Source organism: Lynx rufus, unplaced genomic scaffold (genome assembly GCF_022079265.1).
Source record: "Lynx rufus isolate CCGP_SWC_20201006 ecotype Redwood Valley unplaced genomic scaffold, mLynRuf1.p SCAF_17, whole genome shotgun sequence".
NCBI lineage: Eukaryota > Metazoa > Chordata > Mammalia > Carnivora > Felidae > Lynx > Lynx rufus.
The window spans coordinates 1,173,102-1,193,202 of NW_025814831.1; the positions used below are offsets into that span (position 1 = coordinate 1,173,102).

At 43.9% G+C, this 20,101-nt stretch overlaps 1 pseudogene and 1 gene segment (V, D, J or C); both read left to right on the forward strand.

The window, feature by feature from the left end:
• Positions 1-6,510: 6,510 nt before the first annotated feature.
• LOC124512406 (immunoglobulin heavy variable 3-74-like) lies at positions 6,511-7,497 on the forward strand. The segment is given in 3 exon segments: positions 6,511-6,634; positions 6,736-7,174; positions 7,359-7,497. Coding segments are annotated over 3 exon segments (624 nt in total).
• Positions 7,498-16,645: 9,148 nt separating this feature from the next.
• Positions 16,646-18,818, forward strand: LOC124512407 (disintegrin and metalloproteinase domain-containing protein 21-like; annotated as a pseudogene).
• Positions 18,819-20,101: the final 1,283 nt, after the last annotated feature.

Genomic DNA, 20,101 nt, shown 5'->3' on the forward strand with positions numbered 1-20,101 from the left:
CTGATTCAAATAGCTAAACGGGTGATAGAGATTATGTAGGTCACTTGTTGTGATGCGCAATGGGTGTTAATGTATGTGATGAATCACTAAATTTTATTCCCAAAACTAAAACTACACTACATGTTAACTAACAAGATGTAAATAAATAAAATCTTTAGACATTAAAAAACAGGGGAAAACAAGGAAGGGGACAAATTATGTTACAAATGGTCATAACCAATGGGATCTAGGGCAGTGAATCTAACTACTTGCATTTACCCATTTTATCCCTAACTGGTAGTGGACACTAATTAACAAACATACTCATGATTCCCAATGTCGGTGCCACGTGAGTTGGAATTCAAACCCCAGATGCCCTTCCCAGCTCCTCTGTGACCACATCTCATGGGCAGTCTGTCTAGACAGCTAGCATCTATGTATTGCCTGTGTGTAGACGTCCTTGCTCCTGGGCCAGGCCCGTTCACCCAGGTCTGCTGGGTACTCAGAAAGCACAGACTAGTGTCAGCTGGCATTCCTTGTACTTCCCATTCCTCACTAGGGAACAAGTTCAGCCTTGAGGATGCATGGTTACCATGTGCTGCTCCACTGGTCTACACCACCTGACACCACCCATGTATTCCAGTTCTTGCTTCTGAAGGGAATTTCCAAACAGATGACAATTTCACTAGTGATTTACACCAAAAAATAATTGGATCCAAGTGAGGGCACAATATTGGATTTTAGCTGCATGTTAAGGGGAACTTTGCTTTCATTCTTACAAGACAGAGAAGAGGTTTATACCAAAGACAAGGTCACAAGGACGGATCCTCCCAGAACCAGCAGGGGACCATCGCCTTACTGAGAGAGGGTACATTTCACATACAATAGAGGCTGTGAATGTATAACAACTGGAGGGAGTGACCTCAGAGGGTGGAGGGGCCACAGGGGTGGCCGGAACTTCTCTTTACCCTCAGGTGAGGGATCTCCCGAGTCATGTCACTTGTCTACAACACAGTCAGGTTTGAGGGTGGCTGTGGTTCTGGTCTTATATCCCAGAGCCCAATTTGTAGGGCTGCCATCGACCTCCACTGGCTAGTGTCCAACATTGTACGATCAAGGCTGCAGAAAACAGGATGCATGTCAGGCCCAGAAGTCCTCTCTCAATGGCAATGACTCCATATGTGTCTTTCCTTGCTGTTATCTGTCTTCACGTTTCTTTCCTTACTGTTTCTCTTCACCTCAGAGCATTTGGGGGACATCCATGCATATCCACCTGGGTTCGGTTAGACACTCAGACCCAGAGGGAGACATGGACTTCATGCAAGAAAGTGTCTGTGCCTGGTGATGAGGGGTTTCATCCCACCATTCTCAAGGTATTCCCTCCCACAGATGTGCTGTCTTCAGGACCCACTCATCTTCAGTTCCGAGATGGACATTTGGTGACTGCCCATCTGTGTCCTGAACTCCATCCCCAGACTCATACACATGGCAGTAATATCAATGTCTCAAAATTAATCTCATGTGACAAGTCCCTTTGGCCACATAAGTTATTCTACACAGGTTCAAGAATGACATAGTTGACCACAGTCCACACTGATGTCAGGGAAAGTTCACCTCCATCCCACATGACACTCACATTACCACACCCCCAAATCCTCCAACATGTCAAATCATTAAATATTAAGTCAAGTCCAAAACGTTCCTAAATTTCACTACCTCTAAAACCCCAAATCTAACCATGTAGCTTGGGTAGGGTGAGACTGTGGTACCTTCCATCCTGGGGTGAAACTCTCTCCATCAGCCGACCTGCATTTCTAGAAAACCATTTTTGTTCTTCTGAATGCTTCTGCATGGTAACCATAACATAACAGGTCCTGACATTCCTATGCCAGAAGAAATACAGTGTAATTTAGAAGTGCATCACCAACAAGAAACAATTTGATTATCAATCTGGGGAAACCCGTTAGGTTCAAAGACAGAATGCTCTGAATCTCAGACTCCAACTTGTCTCTGGGATTGACACTTCCTTTTTTCTTAAAGGTGGTACATGTCTGAAGCTGAGCACATTTATCCCAGTTTCATGAAAGTAGAATTTATGAGCCCCAAAATCTTCTTTTGTTCTCTCGATTATCAAATGAAAAGTTCTTCTGACTCTTGCCAGCTGATAACTATTCAAGATTGTTGCTCACCAATGATTAAAGGAAATATAACTGTATATTTATAGGGAAGAAGCAGAGTGAAGGGTTCAACGATGGAAAATATGTGGGAGGAGACATCCTGTGAACAGAAGGGTCTGCAGTGCTCATGATGGAAGGGTCTCACCCTTGCATGTTGCATAAATGGGGAGGGGACTAAAGGAGTCACTGTATCTCTGCAGGGGTCTGTGAAACAACAGGAGCACGGGGACCACCGGGGGCAATCACAACCACCAGGGGGAACTCAGAGACCAGGGAGCTCATGATCCAGGACGAGAGATTGGTTGAGGACTGGTCTCCTCTCAAGGGCTTTCAGATCCAGGCTCTGCACACTTATTCTGACATGAACACAGCAAAGACTTTGGAAAAGCTGTGGAAACACACAAGTGTCCTCCCTGTTTAAATAAACCATGATAACGGGAATACACAAATTTTCCCAGGGTCAGACACTGGGATAAATACATCTTTGATCATTCTCACATTAACAAGAGTTTAGAAGAATAATAATCTCCATTTCATAGATGAAGAAATATTTTTAATTAACATCATCCTTCCTGATCTCAGGTGTTTTGCCTTCAACATATTTTAATAAAATTCAACCATTTTAACGTTATTGAGGCTTTCTTTTTTTAATGTTTTTTTTTTAAGAGAGAGAGAGAGACAGACTACGAGCGGGCAAGGGGAAGAGAGAGGAGACACAGTATCAGAATATGAAGCAGTCTCCAGGCTCTGAGCTGTCAGCACAGAGCACAACACAAGGCTCAGACTCATAAACTGTGAGACCATGACCTGAGTCAAAATCGGACACTTAACCAACTGAGCCACCCAGGGGCTCCATATGGAGGGTTTCCATTGATGTCCACATAGAGTTCATGTGTAAATGACCCCTTGTGTTTGTAGAAAACCCCTGGCATCTCCAGCAGCTCTGTGAGTCTCTGTCGAGGCTTCTCACTCTCTCCAATTTGTGACACAATAGACCTGGCTTCCATCCATCACTCTCCTGGGACTTCTAGAAGGTCAGGAACCTGCAAACCTCACTGGGATGTCCAGCCTTGTCCTGCATGCGGTTCAGGAGGCAGGTGGGCCCCCTGATGGGGAGCACAGGTTCAGATACTGGGACTACTCTCACCTCATACATGATCTTGGACACTCACATATTCTGTCTCTGCTGCAGTGTATCTGTTAACCTGTACATTGGTGGTATACTGATTCTTACCTCAAGTGTTTGGGTGCATATGTGAAAATAAGGATTATCATGGGTACTTATAATCACTGCAGCAAAATCACAAATTAATGAATCACAATGTCCTGAAAGATATTGGGACACCAAACACTGCCCCATCCCTTACACCTGCCAAGGGTCACTGGCTTCTTGAGGACTGTATTGCAAAATTTGCTATTTTATCAAAGGACATCTCTATTAAACCCTCCCATCCCGGAAACTGTAGCTGGGTGAAGAGCCCCAGCCCCTAAGTGTTCACATTCAGTGATCAGAACAGAACACAGACATCTCACCATGGAGTTTGGGTTCACTTTAGTTTTCCTTGGTTCTATTTTAAACAGTAATTCATGGTGAACAAGAAACACTGACTATGTTAGTGCATATGAGTGAGAGAAACAGTGGATGTGTGACATTTTCCTGACTTGTATCTGTAGATGTCTTGTGTGACGTACAGCTGGTGGAGTCTGGGGGAGACCTGAGAAGCCTGGCAGGGGAGGGGGTCCGGGAGACTCTCCTGTACAGTCTCTAGATTCACCTTCAGTAGCTAATTGATGAGGTGGGTCTGCCAGACTCCAGGGAAGGGGCTGAATGGGGGTCTACATATCTGTATGGTATAAGATAAGGACCAAATGTCCTTATTTTACTCACTGGAATTCAAAACCATTTGTGAATGAGGCCATTTTTTCCCTAATTTTAATTCTATGAAATCTCATGGAGGATTTGCTGACGGCATCCAGACACATTTCACTCTGGTCTCTGTAATCTGCTCCACTGGTCTGTGTGTCTGACTCTGTGCCAGCAGCACAGTGTTATAGATAATGTACCTCTGCAATATACTTAGAAAGGAGGATGTGTGCTGTCTGCAGGTTTGTTCTCCTTTCTCAGGATTGTTTTCTCACTTCTGTGTGCTTTGTGGTACCATATAAATAAGAATTTCACAGATACATTCATTGGCATTTTTATTAACTCAACGAATATTAGAAATTATTAGAACAGATAAAAGGAATAAAAAGTGTAATAATACAAAAAATTAACAAATTGAAATGGATATCTGGAAAGCTAAATGCAATTGAAAAAGCATCTCTACTAGGAAAATAGGTAAAACTCAAACAGATACAATCAGAATTAAGGGGGGACATAACTGATACCAAAGAAGTGAAAAACAATAACAGAAAATGCCTAGATAATTATAGACCCATTATTAGATAACAAAGGGCAACTAGGCAATTTCCAGAGACAAACAATCCGCAAGACTGTACATGAAGAAATAGAAAATTAACAGAATGAAAACAAATAAAATTCAATCTGTAATCTAATCATATACCGCCCCAAAGGAAAAAAGTCAGCTTAGTAATACAGGGCTTTATCTATGAATTATATCAACATATAAAAGAGACTTAATGACAATACCTCTCAGACTCTTACCAAAAACTGAAAAGAAAGGAATATGCCCCAATTCATCTACAAGACCAACCTTACTATGCTGCAAAACCGAAGACCCCGTAAGAAGAGAAACTAAAGGCCAATATCTCAGATGGACATACATGCAATACTCCTAGCATAGTGAATGCAACAGCACAATGAAAGGGTCATATGTGACAATGCAGTCACATCTGTTGATCATCTATATCACCATCTATTGATGCATATAAAACTAGACAAAATTCAACAAATTGTCATTATTAAAAAATCTCAGCAACTGAGGGAAAGAACCTCCACAAAATCGTGGCCATAGAGGAAAAGCCCACACCTGACAGCATATTTAACAGTGAAACACTGAAGCTTTTCCTGTCACGTTAGGAGCCGGGCAAGGATGCTCATTCCCTACATAGGTATTCCACATGGTAACATGAAGACCAGTAAGATATGGCACCCAATGTATGTCATCTTGTCACATTGCTTATTTGGAGGAAAGTCACTTGAGTAACTGCTAGTCTAAGGAAACTGTGACCCTTCTTTGTCCCCCTGAGAGCAGGAAATAAATCTCTCCTGGGAAACTTCTTCCCCTCTACCAGAATGGAAGAACCATTCTTAGCACCAGAAATGGGAACGTAGCACCAAGAAGGCTGTGCAAACAAGCCTGGTTAGTTCCTCACTAATTGACTTGCCCAAACCCAAATCTCTGTCTTGTTAACTCTTCACAAATCCATTGTTTTTTATTCTAAAAGGCACAAGTGCCACCTGCTTTCTTCATTCTCTGGGTGTCATATTATTAGGAAGCTTGTGCACATGCAAAATGAAATTTATTCTCTTCTGTAGATCTGTCTTATGTCAATTGAATCCTTAGACCAGACAAAGAACACAGAAGCAAAGAAGGAAAAAGCTTGCTGCTCCTACAAGTTGCAGATGTACCCATAAAAATTAGGTAAGAAAATGAAATAAAGACATGTAAATCAGTAAGAAGAAAATTATTTGTTTGAGAATCACACGAACTTACATATAGTGAAACCTTAGAAACTCCACAAAAAAAGTATCAGAACTAATAAACTCAGGAAAGTTCAGGATACAAATCAACACAAAAAATATGCTGTATTTCCACACACCAAAAACATAGTATATGAAAAAACTAACAAATCACACAATTGAAAATGGCACAAAATGGAGCACCTGTGTGGCTCAATCCGTTAAGTGCCTACTGTTGATTTTGACTCAGGTCATGATCTCATGGTTCTTCAGTTTAATTCTAAGGCAGGGTCTGCAATGATTGTGCAGAGCCTGCTTGGGATTCTCTGTCCCCTTCTCTCTCTCTGATCTCTCTCTCCTTCTCTCTATCTGTCACACAAAACTAAACACACATTAAAATTATATGGCACAAAATAATGTATTTAGGATTAAATTTCACTAAAAAGTTAAATAGCATACCAAACATGACCTGCTGGGAGAAAGACATGTAAAATGGCAAACACAGATGAAAACATAACTGTGTTCACAGATTAGAATTATTTATACTGTCACAGTCCCTTCTGCAAGAAGTGATCTAGAAGTGCTTCTCAAACACTGGTTTTAAATTTGAAACAAATCTAAGTCTGGAGCCCGATATATAGCCAGAGGATATGCAAATAGGGCCCTCCCTGTGCTGATTAAACCAGTCCAGCTCCAACCCTGCAGCTGGGAGAGGAGCCCCAGCCCTGGGAGTCCCAGGTGTTCCCATTCTGTCATCAGCACAGAACATAGAACACAGAACTCCTCACCATGGAGTTTGTGCTGGGCTGGGTTTTCCTTGTTGCTCTTTTAAAAGGTAATTCATGGTGAATGAGAGACACTCAGTATGTGAGTGGACATGACTGAGAAAGAGTGGATGTGTGACAGTTTCCTGACCAAGACGTCTTGTGTCTGCAGGTGTCCAGTGTGACGTGCAGCTGGTGGAGTCTGGGGGAGACCTGGCGAAGCCTGGGGGGTCCCTGAGACTCACCTGTGTGGCCTCTGGATTCACCTTCAGTAGCTATACCATGCACTGGGTCCGCCAGGCCCCAGGGAAGGGGCTGCAGTGGGTCGCGTATATTAGATATGATGGAAGTAGCACAAGCTACGCAGACTCCGTGAAGGGCCGATTCACCATCTCCAGAGACAACGCCAAGAACACGCTGTATCTGCAGATGAACAGCCTCAAGACCGAGGACACGGCCACATATTACTGTGCAACAGACACAGTGAAAGGACCTCACTGGGAGCCCACACACAAACCTCCCTGCAGGAGGGGATCAGCACCACCGGGGGGCGCACACTATGCACAATTCTGCTTTGTGTTCCCAGGTGCAGGTGCAGATGGAGGTTACAGGCAGGTTTCCTGTCAGGGTCTGGGGCTTCCTGTCCACACAGCAGTTTCCCCAGGGAGCCTCTCTGGTCACAGGATTCTGTGTTTATCTATTAACTCTCTGAATTAACAACTGTGTTGTCATAGGAAAACTACCCTAACATGCACAAAGACACAGTTGTTTGCATTGCTTACTCCTGTCCCTCAGTATGAGTGAATTGCAGATTTCCTGGCGCAGAACAGCTGAACCTTTACAGGAGTCCCAGATGCACTCACTGTGCAGCCAGGCCTACAGGAGCCCCCAGACCCCCATTATCTTCACCCAGCACTTGTCCCAAACAACGTGACACTTCCCTCCTTGCATTTGCTACTTGGGACTTTAAATGAGCAACAGCTTTATTCAATTCCTCTAAAGAAGAGATAATTCATCTCCATGTATTAGGATTCTCCCGAGGAACAGAAACCAAAGCACATTGGTTTCCAGACTAAATACATTGATAAGCCCCCACATTCCACTCTCACATGCTGGAGACCCTGGAAAACCAGTGGTGTAATTCTCATCTGATTCTGAACTACTTTCTAGTCTCAGAACGTGAAGAGCTGATGATGTAACTCGCAGAACAAGGGCCAGAGGAGACCAATGTTCCAATTCAAACAGGCACATGGGAAGTAAAACTGAGGGAATTCCTCCTCCCTCTGCATCAGTTTCTATTCAGAACCTTAATGGAATGGGTGATGCCCAAGCAGACAGAAACCACGGATAGAAACGCCAGTCTCTTCTGGAACACATCACAGACATCCACAGAAACAGTGGGGCTTCTGGGCACCATGATGCAGTCAAGATGACACATAAAGGTAATCATGACAAGTCAACCTCCTGTAAACGCGGAGTTCAAGGACTGAAGATTTAGAAGTCCATGCCATGACTGGCATGGAGCCTGGTGGGCATAGCTGTGCTTCTGCGGAGAAGGAGGGCAGAGTCGCATAGGGAGAATTGTGGTCTGAGAATCCCTTGGGAGACTTGGGGAGAGACAGTTCCCTTCTCAGGGTGCATTTCATAAAGTGTGTGTTGCCTCTCGTGGGGCAGGAGAGCTGACAGGCACCATTGCACTGCCATGGTCATTAGCATAGGAGCCTCTGCTGAGAGCAGCTAACTGAATGCTGCCTTCATGTTCTTCCTCACCATGAACTCCAAGCCCCTAGTGTTCATGCAACTGCCTCCTGGGATAAACAGCTCCAGCCACAGCACAGTGAGACCCTCTCCTAGAGGATCAGTGGGGTCCCAGTCATATTGCGTTCATATAATTTGGAGTTTTCAAACCCAGCTAGAGCTCCTGAGATAAAACATAAGAGCCCTGTGCACCAGGTGGGCCAATGGTTTGGACACAGACAGGGTGAAGGCAGGGTTCTGATGGAAGCCTGGGACCCACAGGTACAGATTGTTCTCTCTGTGGGAGGGCTTCCTGAACAGGGGAGGCTGGGAACTCCAACTCAAGGGACTAGACAGGGAGCTGATGCCAATATTTCCTCCCAGCAATCAGCATGGACAGAATTCAGTGAGCAGCACAAAACCTCCCAGTAGAAGCTGAGCCACTGACACCAAGCTATACCCACCCCCCTTGCCTTCCTCAGGTGCTTCCTTACTAGAGAAAGAGGGCCTGGAAACCAGATCAGCACCGCGCCCCTCCCTCAAAGACGACATATACCCCCAAAGGCACCAAGTCTACTGACCATATAGTGAGGCATAGCTTCACCTCCAGGGGAAATAGGAATGAGCCTCTTTTAACAGGCAGAACAAACTCACCTGGTTAAAACTCACAACATTGTGTGGGGCGCCTGGGTGGCGCAGTCGGTTAAGTGTCCGACTTCAGCCAGGTCACGATCTCGCGGTCCGGGAGTTCGAGCCCCGCGTCGGGCTCTGGGCTGATGGCTCAGAGCCTGGAGCCTGTTTCCGATTCTTTGTCTCCCTCTCTCTCTGCCCCTCCCCCGTTCATGCTCTGTCTCTCTCTGTCCCAAAAATAAATAAACGTTGAAAAAAAAAAAATCTTTAAAAAAAAAAAAACTCACAACATTGTGGACAATGTCTAAACACTCATCAATGGAGACAAGGAGAAACTCTGCAGAGGACTTAGCTGAGGGACAGAGCAGCCAATACACGACAGCACAGTGCACACAGAATATGCAACAAATGCTTCTTAAAGTGTCAAGCCCTCAACAGCAATTGAACACTTCTCAATAAAGACACTACTCCAGAAGCAGAAAACAAAACAGGATTTTCTAAAACACTTAAGAAAGCAGAGACATAGACATACACCATGATGGAGGAATTCATCCCAAAAGAAAAAACGATAAAAGGTCATTGCCGGGGATATTGTTAAAGCACATATAACTAATATGCCTCAAACAGAATTTCTAAAAACTCTCACAAGGAAATAGAATTTTTCTTTTTTTTTTTTTTTTCCTTTTTTTTTTTTTTTATATGAAGTTTATTGACAAATTGGTTTCCATACAACACCCAGTGCTCATCCCAAAAGGTGCCCTCCTCAATACCCATCACCCACCCGCCCCTCCCTCCCACCCCCCATCAACCCTCAGTTTGTTCTCAGTTTTTAACAGTCTCTTATGCTTTGGCTCTCTCCCACTCTAACGTCCTTTTTTTTTTTTTCCTTCCCCTCCCCCATGGGTTCCTGTTAAGTTTCTCAGGATCCACATAAGAGTGAAACCATATGGTATCTGTCTTTCTCTGTATGGCTTATTTCACTTAGCATCACACTCTCCAGTTCCATCCACGTTGCTACAAAAGGCCATATTTCATTTTTTCTCATTGCCACGTAGTATTCCATTGTGTATATAAACCACAATTTCTTTATCCATTCATCAGTTGATGGACATTTAGGCTCTTTCCATAATTTGGCTATTGTTGAGAGTGCTGCTATGAACATTGGGGTACAAGTGCCCCTATGCATCAGTACTCCTGTATCCCTTGGGTAGATTCCTAGCAGTGCTATTGCTGGGTCATAGGGTAGGTCTATTTTTAATTTTCTGAGGAACCTCCACACTGCTTTCCAGAGCGGCTGCACCAATTTGCATTCCCACCAACAGTGCAAGAGGGTTCCCGTTTCTCCACATCCTCTCCAGCATCTATAGTCTCCTGATTTGTTCATTTTGGACAGCATGGTATTGGCACAAAAACAGACACATGGACCAATGGAATAGAATAGAAACCCCAGAACTAGACCCACAAACATATGGCCAACTCATCTTTGACAAAGCAGGAAAGAACATCCAATGGAAAAAAGACAGCCTCTTTAACAAATGGTGTTGGGAGAACTGGACAGCAACATGCAGAAGGTTGAAACTAGACCACTTTCTCACACCATTTACAAAAATAAACTCAAAATGGATAAAGGACCTAAATGTGAGACAGGAAACCATCAGAACCTTAGAGGAGAAAGCAGGAAAAGACCTCTCTGACCTCAGCCGTAGCAATCTCTTACTCGACACATCCCCAAAGGCAAGGGAATTAAAAGCAAAAGTGAATTACTGGGACCTTATGAAGATAAAAAGCTTCTGCACAGCAAAGGAAACAACCAACAAAACTAAAAGGCAACCAACGGAATGGGAAAAGATATTTGCAAATGACATATCGGACAAAGGGCTAGTATCTAAAATCTATAAAGAGCTCACCAAACTCCACACCGGAAATAGAATTTTTCAAAACTATCATAAGGATACTTGCTGTGCTTGAGGAAAGCATAGGAGACATGAAGGATACCCTTACTGCAGATAGAAATGACCTAAAACCCAGTCATGTTGAAATTTTAAATGTTGTAACCAAGATGTTTCAACTCTCCACAGACTAAACCCTACAAACTCGGACCCCTCTGAATGGAGAGTTGTTGAGGCCATAATCTCACATGTGTTCTGACAGGAGCTGTTCCCTCCACTGTCCCTGGCTCTGGCTCTCTCCTGCAGGTGAGGAGGAGTAGGTTAGGCATCCTCCACTGAAACCATCTGTCTCCTGCACCTGACTCTCCCACAACATGAGGCCCAGAACTTCCTCACCCTCATCTGTAAATGAAGTCAGTTGTACCGGAACAGATGTGCACCTTGGTTTAGTGGATTGCTCCAGCTCCCCCCCTGCCCTGGGCAAAACTCTGCAGCTGCAGGTGGGGACAAAATAAGGGCTCAGTTTAGGGGTGAGTGGCAGCTGCACTTCTTTGAGGCTTGCTTGTCCTGGTGGCATGAGACCCCTGCCGTACAAGTCAGGTCTGGGGCGACCAGGCTCCCAGCATCCCTAGTGGACTGTGCCCAGGGCAGAGTTTCCATCCTGGGAGTGGGGCTGCAAACAATGAGTGAGTCCCACATCTCAGTGGCACCTGCTGGGGCTTGGCCTCAACAGCAAACAGCTTAGGGTCACTGACATCCTGTCCCTCTGGGAAAGAGTCCTCTGAACAGGAGCTGGTCACCAGGAACCCTGTGTATTGGATACAATAGTCTGGAGGGGAGATTGCAGCCAGGCTCAGTGGCACATGCCTATAGTCCCAGCTCCTTGCACTGGACTTTCCATTTGCTGAGCTGGGGTGGGGAAGGAAAGGCACATACCTTAGCTCAAAATTCTAGCTTTTCCGTCTGTCAGTATATTTTCTGGAATAAATGTTTCTTCATGGGCTGTATGCCAACAAGGCCATTTGCAGACACTGTAAATACATCATTTGAGATTTTATTCATATTCCACATAGTAAACATTCAATGCAGTATTACTTTCAGGTGTAAAATATAGCGATTCAACATTTCCATACAACACCCAGTGCTCATTATGACTGCGGCCCTGCAACCCCATCACCTACTTCCCCAAACCTCCTCCCACCTTCCCTCTGGTAACCATAGGTTTGTTTTGTATAGGTAAGAGTCTGTTTTGCTGGGTTTATATGTTCCATGGGTTAAGCCTAAGACTCTTGATTTGGGCTCATGTCTTGATTTCATGGATCCTGAGATCAAGCCCCATTTTGGTTTCTGCACTGACAGCAAAGAGACTGCTTGGGATTCTCCTTCCCACTTCCTCTGCCCCTCCCCCCATTCTACCTCAACATAAATTTAAAAACATTGAAAAAAGTTTATTTCTTGGTGTAGCTCTTCTCTCTTCTCTGTCCCATTTCCCATTTGAAGTTTCTTAAATTCTACATATGAATGAAATCATATATTTGTCTTTCGCTCACTTGTTTCAGTTAGCATAATACTCTCTAACTCCATCCATATCATTACAAATAGCAAATGTCATTCCTTTCAGGGCTGAGAAACATTCCAGTGTATGAGTATGAGTGTGTGTGTGTGTGTGTGTGTGTGTGTGTGTGTGCAGATATACCACATATACTTTATCCATTTATGAGTCAATGCTTACTTGGACTGTTTCCAGAGCTTGGCTGTTTTTGATAGGGCTGCTATAAACATAGAGTTGCAATTCCCTTTAAATTGGTATTTTTGTATCCTTTGGGTAAATACCTAGTAGTTCAATCGATCAATCATAAGGTAGTTATATTTTTAGCATTTTGAGGAACGCCCATGCTGTTTTCCAGACAAGCTGCACCAGTTTCCATTCCCACAAGCAGTGCAAAAGTGTTCCTCTTTGTATCCTCACAAACACCTGTTGTTCCTTGTGTAGTTGATTTTAGTCATTGTGACAGGAGTGAGTTGATATTTCGTTGTAGTTTTGATTTATATTTCCCTGATGATGAGTGATGTTGAGCATCTTTTCATGTGTTTATTGGCCATCTGTATGTTGCATTTTGGAAAGTCTATTCAAGCCTTCTGCTCATTTTTTTAATAGGATTATTCAGTTTTGGAGTTGAGTTTTATACTACATACAGAAAACCTGAAAAACTCCACCAAAAAAAACCCCCACTAGAACTGATACAATAAGCCAGTAAAGCTGCAGCATACAAAATCAACATACAGAAATTTATGCATTTCGATACAACAATAATGAAGCAGGAGAAAGAGAAATCAAGGAATTTATCCCATTTACAATTACACCAAAAACCATAAGATACCTAGAAATAACCCTCACTAAAGAGTTACAAGAGCTTTACTCTTAAAAACCTGGGACATTTATGGTACAAATTGAAGAAGACACAAAGAAATGGAAAAATATTCCATGCACATGGATTAAAACAAAAAACATTGTTAAAATGCTGATACTACCCAAAGCAATCTAGACATTCAATGCAAATAATTCAATGCAAACATCCCTGTCAAATAATACAAGCATTCCTCACAGAGCTAAAACAAATAATTCTAAAATTATCATGGAACCACAAAAGACCTTGAACACCCAAAGCGATCCTAAAAAAGAAAAGAAATGGAGGCATCACAATTCTGGATTTCAAGCTATATTACAATGCTGTAGTCATCAAGACAGTATGGTTCTGGCACAAAAAGAGACACATAGATTAATGGAACAGAGTAGAAAACCCATAAATGGTCAACTAATCTTCGACAAAACAGGAAACAGTATCAAATGGAAAAATGACAGTCCTGTCAACAAATGGTGTTGGGAAAACTAGACAGCAACAGGAAACTCTAATGGAACTGGACCACCTTCTTACAATATACACAAAATCAAATTCAAAATTGGATATAAGACCTAAATGTGAGACAGGAAACCATCAAAATCCTAGAGGAAAACACAGGCACCAAACTCTTTGACCACGGTCAGAACAACTTCTTACTGGACATGCCCCAGATGCAAGGGAAACAAAAGCAAAAATGAACTATTGGGACCTCAAGATAAACAGCTTCTGTACAGCAAAGACACAATCAACAAACTAAAAGGCAACTGACAAAATAGGAGAAGATATTTGCAAATGGCATATCAGATAAAGGCTTAGTATCCAAAATCTATAAAGAACTTATCAAACTCGACACTGAAAAAAACAAATAATCTGGTGAAGAAATGGTCGGAAGACATGAATAGACATTTTTCAAAGAAGACTTCCAGATGGCGCAATGACACATGTAATGAGGCTCATTGTCACTCCTTTTCAGGGAACATAAATCAAAACCACAATGAGATAACACCTCACACCTGTCAGGATGGCTAAATTTAACATGGTGGGAATGCAAACTGGTGCAGTCATTCTGGAAAATAGTGTGGAGATTCCTGAAAAAAATTAAAAATAGAACTATCCTGTGATCGAGCAATTGTTTTACTAGGTATTTATCCAAAGGATACCAAAATGCTGATTCGAAGGGGCACATGGACCCCAATGTTTACAGCAGCCCTATCAACAATAAGCAAATTGTGGGAAAGCCCAAATATCCATCAGGAGATGAACACATAACGAAGAGGTGGTAAATATATATAATGGAATATTACGCAGCCATCAAAAAGAATGAAATCTTGCCATTTACAACAATGTGTGTGGAACAACAATGTATTAACCTAAGTGAAATAAGTCAGTAAGAAAAAGCCAAATATCATATGATTTCATTCATATGTGGAATATAAGAAACACAACATAGGGGAAGGAAAAAAAAATAAGAGAAAAACAGAGAGAGAAGAAACAGGAAGAGACTCTTAAATACAGAGAACAAACTGAGGGGAAGTGGGGAAGTTGTGCTAAAAGGGAGATAGGCATTAAGGAGGGCACTTGTTGAGATGAGAACTGGGTGTTATATGTACGTGATGAATCACTAAATTCTACACCTGAAATCAATACTACACTGTAGGTTAACACACTTGTATTTAAATTAAAAATATTACAAGAAAATTGAATACATATATATAGGAACTCTTGGGAGTACCTCAAAATAGCAAGCTTCTGCACAGTGAAGGAAACAATAAACAAAACTAAAAGGCAACCTATGGAATGGAAGAAGATATTTGTAAATGGCATATCCCCAGGGTTAGGATCCAAAGTATGTACATTTTTAAAAATTTTTTTCACTTATCAGTACAGAGTGTGTGTCCATGCATACTTTGGGTGAGAAGCAAAACTCGTGTATTGCGGTAAGATCTCACTGAAACTGAGATCCACCCTCTTCACTAAATTTTAACCATACAGTACAATATTGTTAACTACACATGTAATGTTGTGGAGAAGACCTCTAGAAATTAGTCGTCTTGGGGCGCCTGGGTGGCGCAGTCGGTTAAGCGTCCGACTTCAGCCAGGTCACGATCTCGCGGTCCGTGAGTTCGAGCCCCGCGTCAGGCTCTGGGCTGATGGCTCGGAGCCTGGAGCCTGTTTCCGATTCTGTGTCTCCCTCTCTCTCTGCCCCTCCCCCGTTCATGCTCTGTCTCTCTCTGTCCCAAAAATAAAATAAAAAAAAAATGTTTAGAAATTAGTCGTCTTGCATAACAGAAAATCACACCCCTTGATATCTAACCCTCATTGCGCCTCGCTGCCAGCCCTTGGCAACTGCTACTCCATTCTCTGTTTTATTGTTATCAAAACCCGCATTCAGCTGCCTGTTGCTGGAAAGGTCAACGTTCAAAGTTTTAGTTTTGGTAGGAAAGGAATTTGAGCTTTATGCACAAGGCCAGCCACTGGTGAGAATGCAGACTCCTGTCCAAAAGCCAACTCTGAGGTTTCTCCCTGACGCAGGGGGTTTTAAAGGAGTAGAGCATATTTAATCAAACAAGGGAGTTCCATGGTTGATAACATCTTTTGATCATGTGCAGACTCCACGGTGCAAGTGGCCAACGTTACCTCAACTCCCTGGCATCTCCAGCTGAGGAGGGAACCACACATGCAAGGGAGGAGACTGCCAGAGGCCAGGGAAGAACCCCAATAAGGGATTAGAGTGGAAAACCCCTGGGGCTCACATATGATCAGCAGTCCTTTCTGTTCTCCCCAGCTGGCATAAAAAAATACTAAAATACAACCTTGTACTTCACTAATCATGACACAGAATACTGGGAAATGTTTCCTCAGTAAACTCAGAGGAAGCTTCAAACCAAAAAACAAAAGGATCAAATGGCTTGCAAACTAATAGCCAACCAGAATAAGACATGTAAAATTACAAAGCGATGTTTTTCAACACGTACAAAGGCAAAATTGACGTCTACCTCCACATCCCAAGGAAGTAGGAAGAAGTGGTCTCCATAATGAGGAAAAGTAGTCATCCATAGAAAGTGAACCGGCAGTACCACAGGACATGGAAGTGGTAGAGAAGTTCAGGGTGTTAAAATCGTATATTCTGTATTCAAGTAGCTACAGAAAAGATGGAATGTGTTGAATAGAGCCATGTCTCTGGGTCCAAGTCCTTACTATGTCCATGTGAGCACGCTTGAACTGGCTCACCTGTTTCTCCCACATCCACCCCAGCTGAACTGTTGTGCAGGGTCACACAATGCCACACCCTGGGACTGTTACCTAACCCCACAAGTGGATCCCAGGTGCAGGGTGCTGGCCACCCGGTACAGCCCTCTGTTCTGCCAGATGGCCTAGACCTCACTTTGCTGAGGATCCTCCATTTATCCACTCTCACTGACAGATGTCCCGGAGCAGGGGCATGAGGCTGGCAGAGGGCCAGGTCACCTTGAGGGCATCCCTCTTGCAGTTTGCACTCTGGGCAGTGCTGGCTCCTGTCCGGGGTTTTCAAGGTCGTCCCTCATGGCTCTACATTTCCTTGAGGTGGTAATTACAAAGAAGGAGCTGCACAATGGCAAGGGCATTCAGATGACTGGTTGGCTGTCCTGTAGCCTGTGTTTTGGGACAAGAGACCCGTTATCCACATGTGGCCAAAGAAACCCTTTAGGTCCAGACATCTGCTGATGATGACTCGGGATGATCAGGTGCCTTTCAGATGGACTACCCCTCCCTGCCTCCAAACTGTTACTACCTCGGCTACCTGGAGGAGATTCCTCTTTCCATGGTCACCATGGACACTTGCTATTAGGGCCTTGAAGGTATCATGAAGTTGGATGACCTTGCCTATGAAATCAGACACATCAGCGATTCCCAACATTTGAACAAATTGTTTCTCACATAGTGGCAGACACCAATGCAACGGGACCTACTTATAACCTGGGATATAAGGAGGATAGGAACCCCCTGTTCTCTCAAGCAAATATCAGTGCAGCCCCCAGGATCTCTAGTAAGTTGTAGTCATCCCATCACGGAATTTTGCTCTCAGACCCTAAACAATATACAGTGTGTTCAACCACGTGTCAAAATGTGCCTGATTCCTAATAAGGCTAGTTAGCTTATTTGACTCATTGTTTCATGGGATTTATGTAAGTTACTATATTGGTTTCATGATAATTTACAATGAGAGAGATCCAGCTAACATGGGCAACTATGTGTTGCATCAGAGTCCTTTTTTTCGATACTATGAGTCCAAGGGTTTTCGAATTCGTAAACCACATTCATCCTTAGTTGTGATTCGCAATGGATCCCATGAAGTTAATTTCAATCCAGTTGTATGTAGTATATGCCATCCACAAAGCCCCATCATGATGGGTTATTTAGGCAGACATTATTTACTCATGTCTGTCATAGCAACACATCAGATTGCAAAAAATATTGGTTTGTGGGTTGACACTGATGAATATGCTTGCCAGAAAAGGTCCAACTGCATTAGGACCCAATTCTCTCGTATACCTGAAGCTTTCAGTGAGTGTTCCTTCATTCATACGCACTACATGATCAGTGGCAGATTAGGCAAGTGCCTCTTCAACATCTAAATGGTGCATTGAAATAACAGCCTGACCCACAATCATTTCGGAAACTACTTAGCTGACCCAGGCAAGCATTGTGACTGCAGCTCCTTAGAGCAGTGCTATAGCAATCTATGCTGTGTGAGTGATTGTATTTTAACCCCTGGGGACAAATGTAATACAGGCAGATGCTATACAAACCGCACCGATTTCGATGCTGGGACACTTGGCAGGCCAATCCAAAATATATGTGATCTTCCAGAGTCCTGCCGAGGGGTGTCCTTGTCGGGCCCTGATAACTTCCGTATGCAAGATGGAACCCCGTGGACTGAAGAGGGCTGCTGCTATCATGGGAAATTCACTGACCGCACTATGCACTGTCAAGAAATTTTCACAAAAATTCTGGAAAGGTGAAGATGTCTGCTAGACCATAAATCAAAAAAGCAGCCGACATGGACACTGCAGAAGACCCCGGGGAATTCAACGCTGAACCTGTTCCCATACAGACGTGCCGTGTGGAAGGCTGCAGTGTAGGAATGTCACACATCTCCCTCAGCTGCAAGAGCATGTTGGATTCCATCCGTCTGAGATCTCATGGTTCTGGTGTTTGCGGCTGAATTCACATTGTAGCACAGGAACAACCGAGATTGGTCATGTGAGTACTGGTACCCCCTACGCTTCTGGAAAGCTCTGTCAGGACACCTACTGCACTGGCAGTGTGGCTCAGCTGAATTATGACTGTATTCCGGAGAAATGCAGTCACAGAGGGTCGTGCGACAATAACAGGAACGGCCATTGCCACATAAGCTGGGATCCTCCATGGTGCACTGGACGAGGCACTGGTGGGAGCACAGACAGTGGACCCCTCCAAGAAGAATGCGGCCAGTCAGGCAAACTCATGAATCCCTGTTATATCTCAGAGCGGTTTTTGGTCCCATTTAAGCCATAATAGCTGCATTCCTTGTGGTGTCGCCACAAATGTCAAATTATCAACCCCGAGAAAGTTAAGGGACTGATTGTTGCTGACGACAATCCATAATTAGCCTCCTGACTGCTGAACAACTATACACAATCCAACTGGCACATGTGTGAAAATACAGTAATGAGGCTGCAGAGCTGACATCCACGTTTTGGGGGTCTGCAGGAGACACAGGGGTCCACAGGCACATCATGGCTCTGACACACATCTCTCATGGCTCACTGACCAGAACGCTGAAATAAAACTTAAAAACTGCATGCTTGTGGCCTCTACGTATATATCTAAGCTTCCAAGAGCCCAAACTGAGCCCCAGATTATGTGCAGAGGACGGGAGTCAGCATCTGGGTCTTGAACTGAGGTATATGCTTCCAGAATTAAGAGACGTTCACACAAGCTCTTTCAGGGACAAATTCATGAGTTGTCTCCAAAACTGTGCAGTTACACACTGAACATTTTCTCATTCTCCAGGTAATCTGTTTTCCCCCAGTCCAAATGTGGGTTCAGGATAATGGAGGGCTACCATCCACCCACACTGCCTGTTCCACACTGGGGTGTCTGTGGGCTGTGAGGGAAGGGGACTGGCATTAGGTTCCACCTAGCACAAGCTGTGCCTCTCTGGAGACAAAATTTCCAAATGTGGGAGACTGAGACCATGAGACTGAATGGAGCACCTAATGAAATGAATCAGAAAGGCAGGCACAAGTGCCTATGGACGACTCTGGCATCCAGTTGGAGCCCGATGAATGTGAATCCCTGCTCTCTTTCTCTTGCCTACCTTTCAGTGAGTTTAACCTCAGATAAGGATCTGCCTAGGATTCCCACTTGGGTTTTCTGAGAGCCTTCTCGAATAACCACACAGAGGTGAGCCTGTGAAAAGTTAGGGACTTCAGCCCCATCCATTCTCAAGTAATCAGGTACTTGCTACCCTGTTTTCTATGTCCTGATCACTGGGAATGTGGGAAGAAGTCCTGCCTTCCCAAGGTCCTTGTGTACCCCTGCTTCTGGGCCCTGTGAGTCATAAATCCTGTGCCGCCATTTCCTTTGCTGGGGGTGCACTGAAATCGCACCTTGAGTCAGGAGGGCCCCATGCATCTCATGTATCCAAAGCCAGAGCTTAGATGCCTAGGGAGCCACCTGTCCACCCCCTGAGCAATGGCTCTTGCCTATTCCTTCAGCAGGATACAGTCTACAGGTTCTTAATTCTGTACAACAGCTGGGGTCCCCAACACATTTGTCCCCAGGGATGGGATTGGGGGCCTAGGTGGTGCCCTCCAACAATGTGTTAGCACTGAGAATGGCTCACTCATTCCTC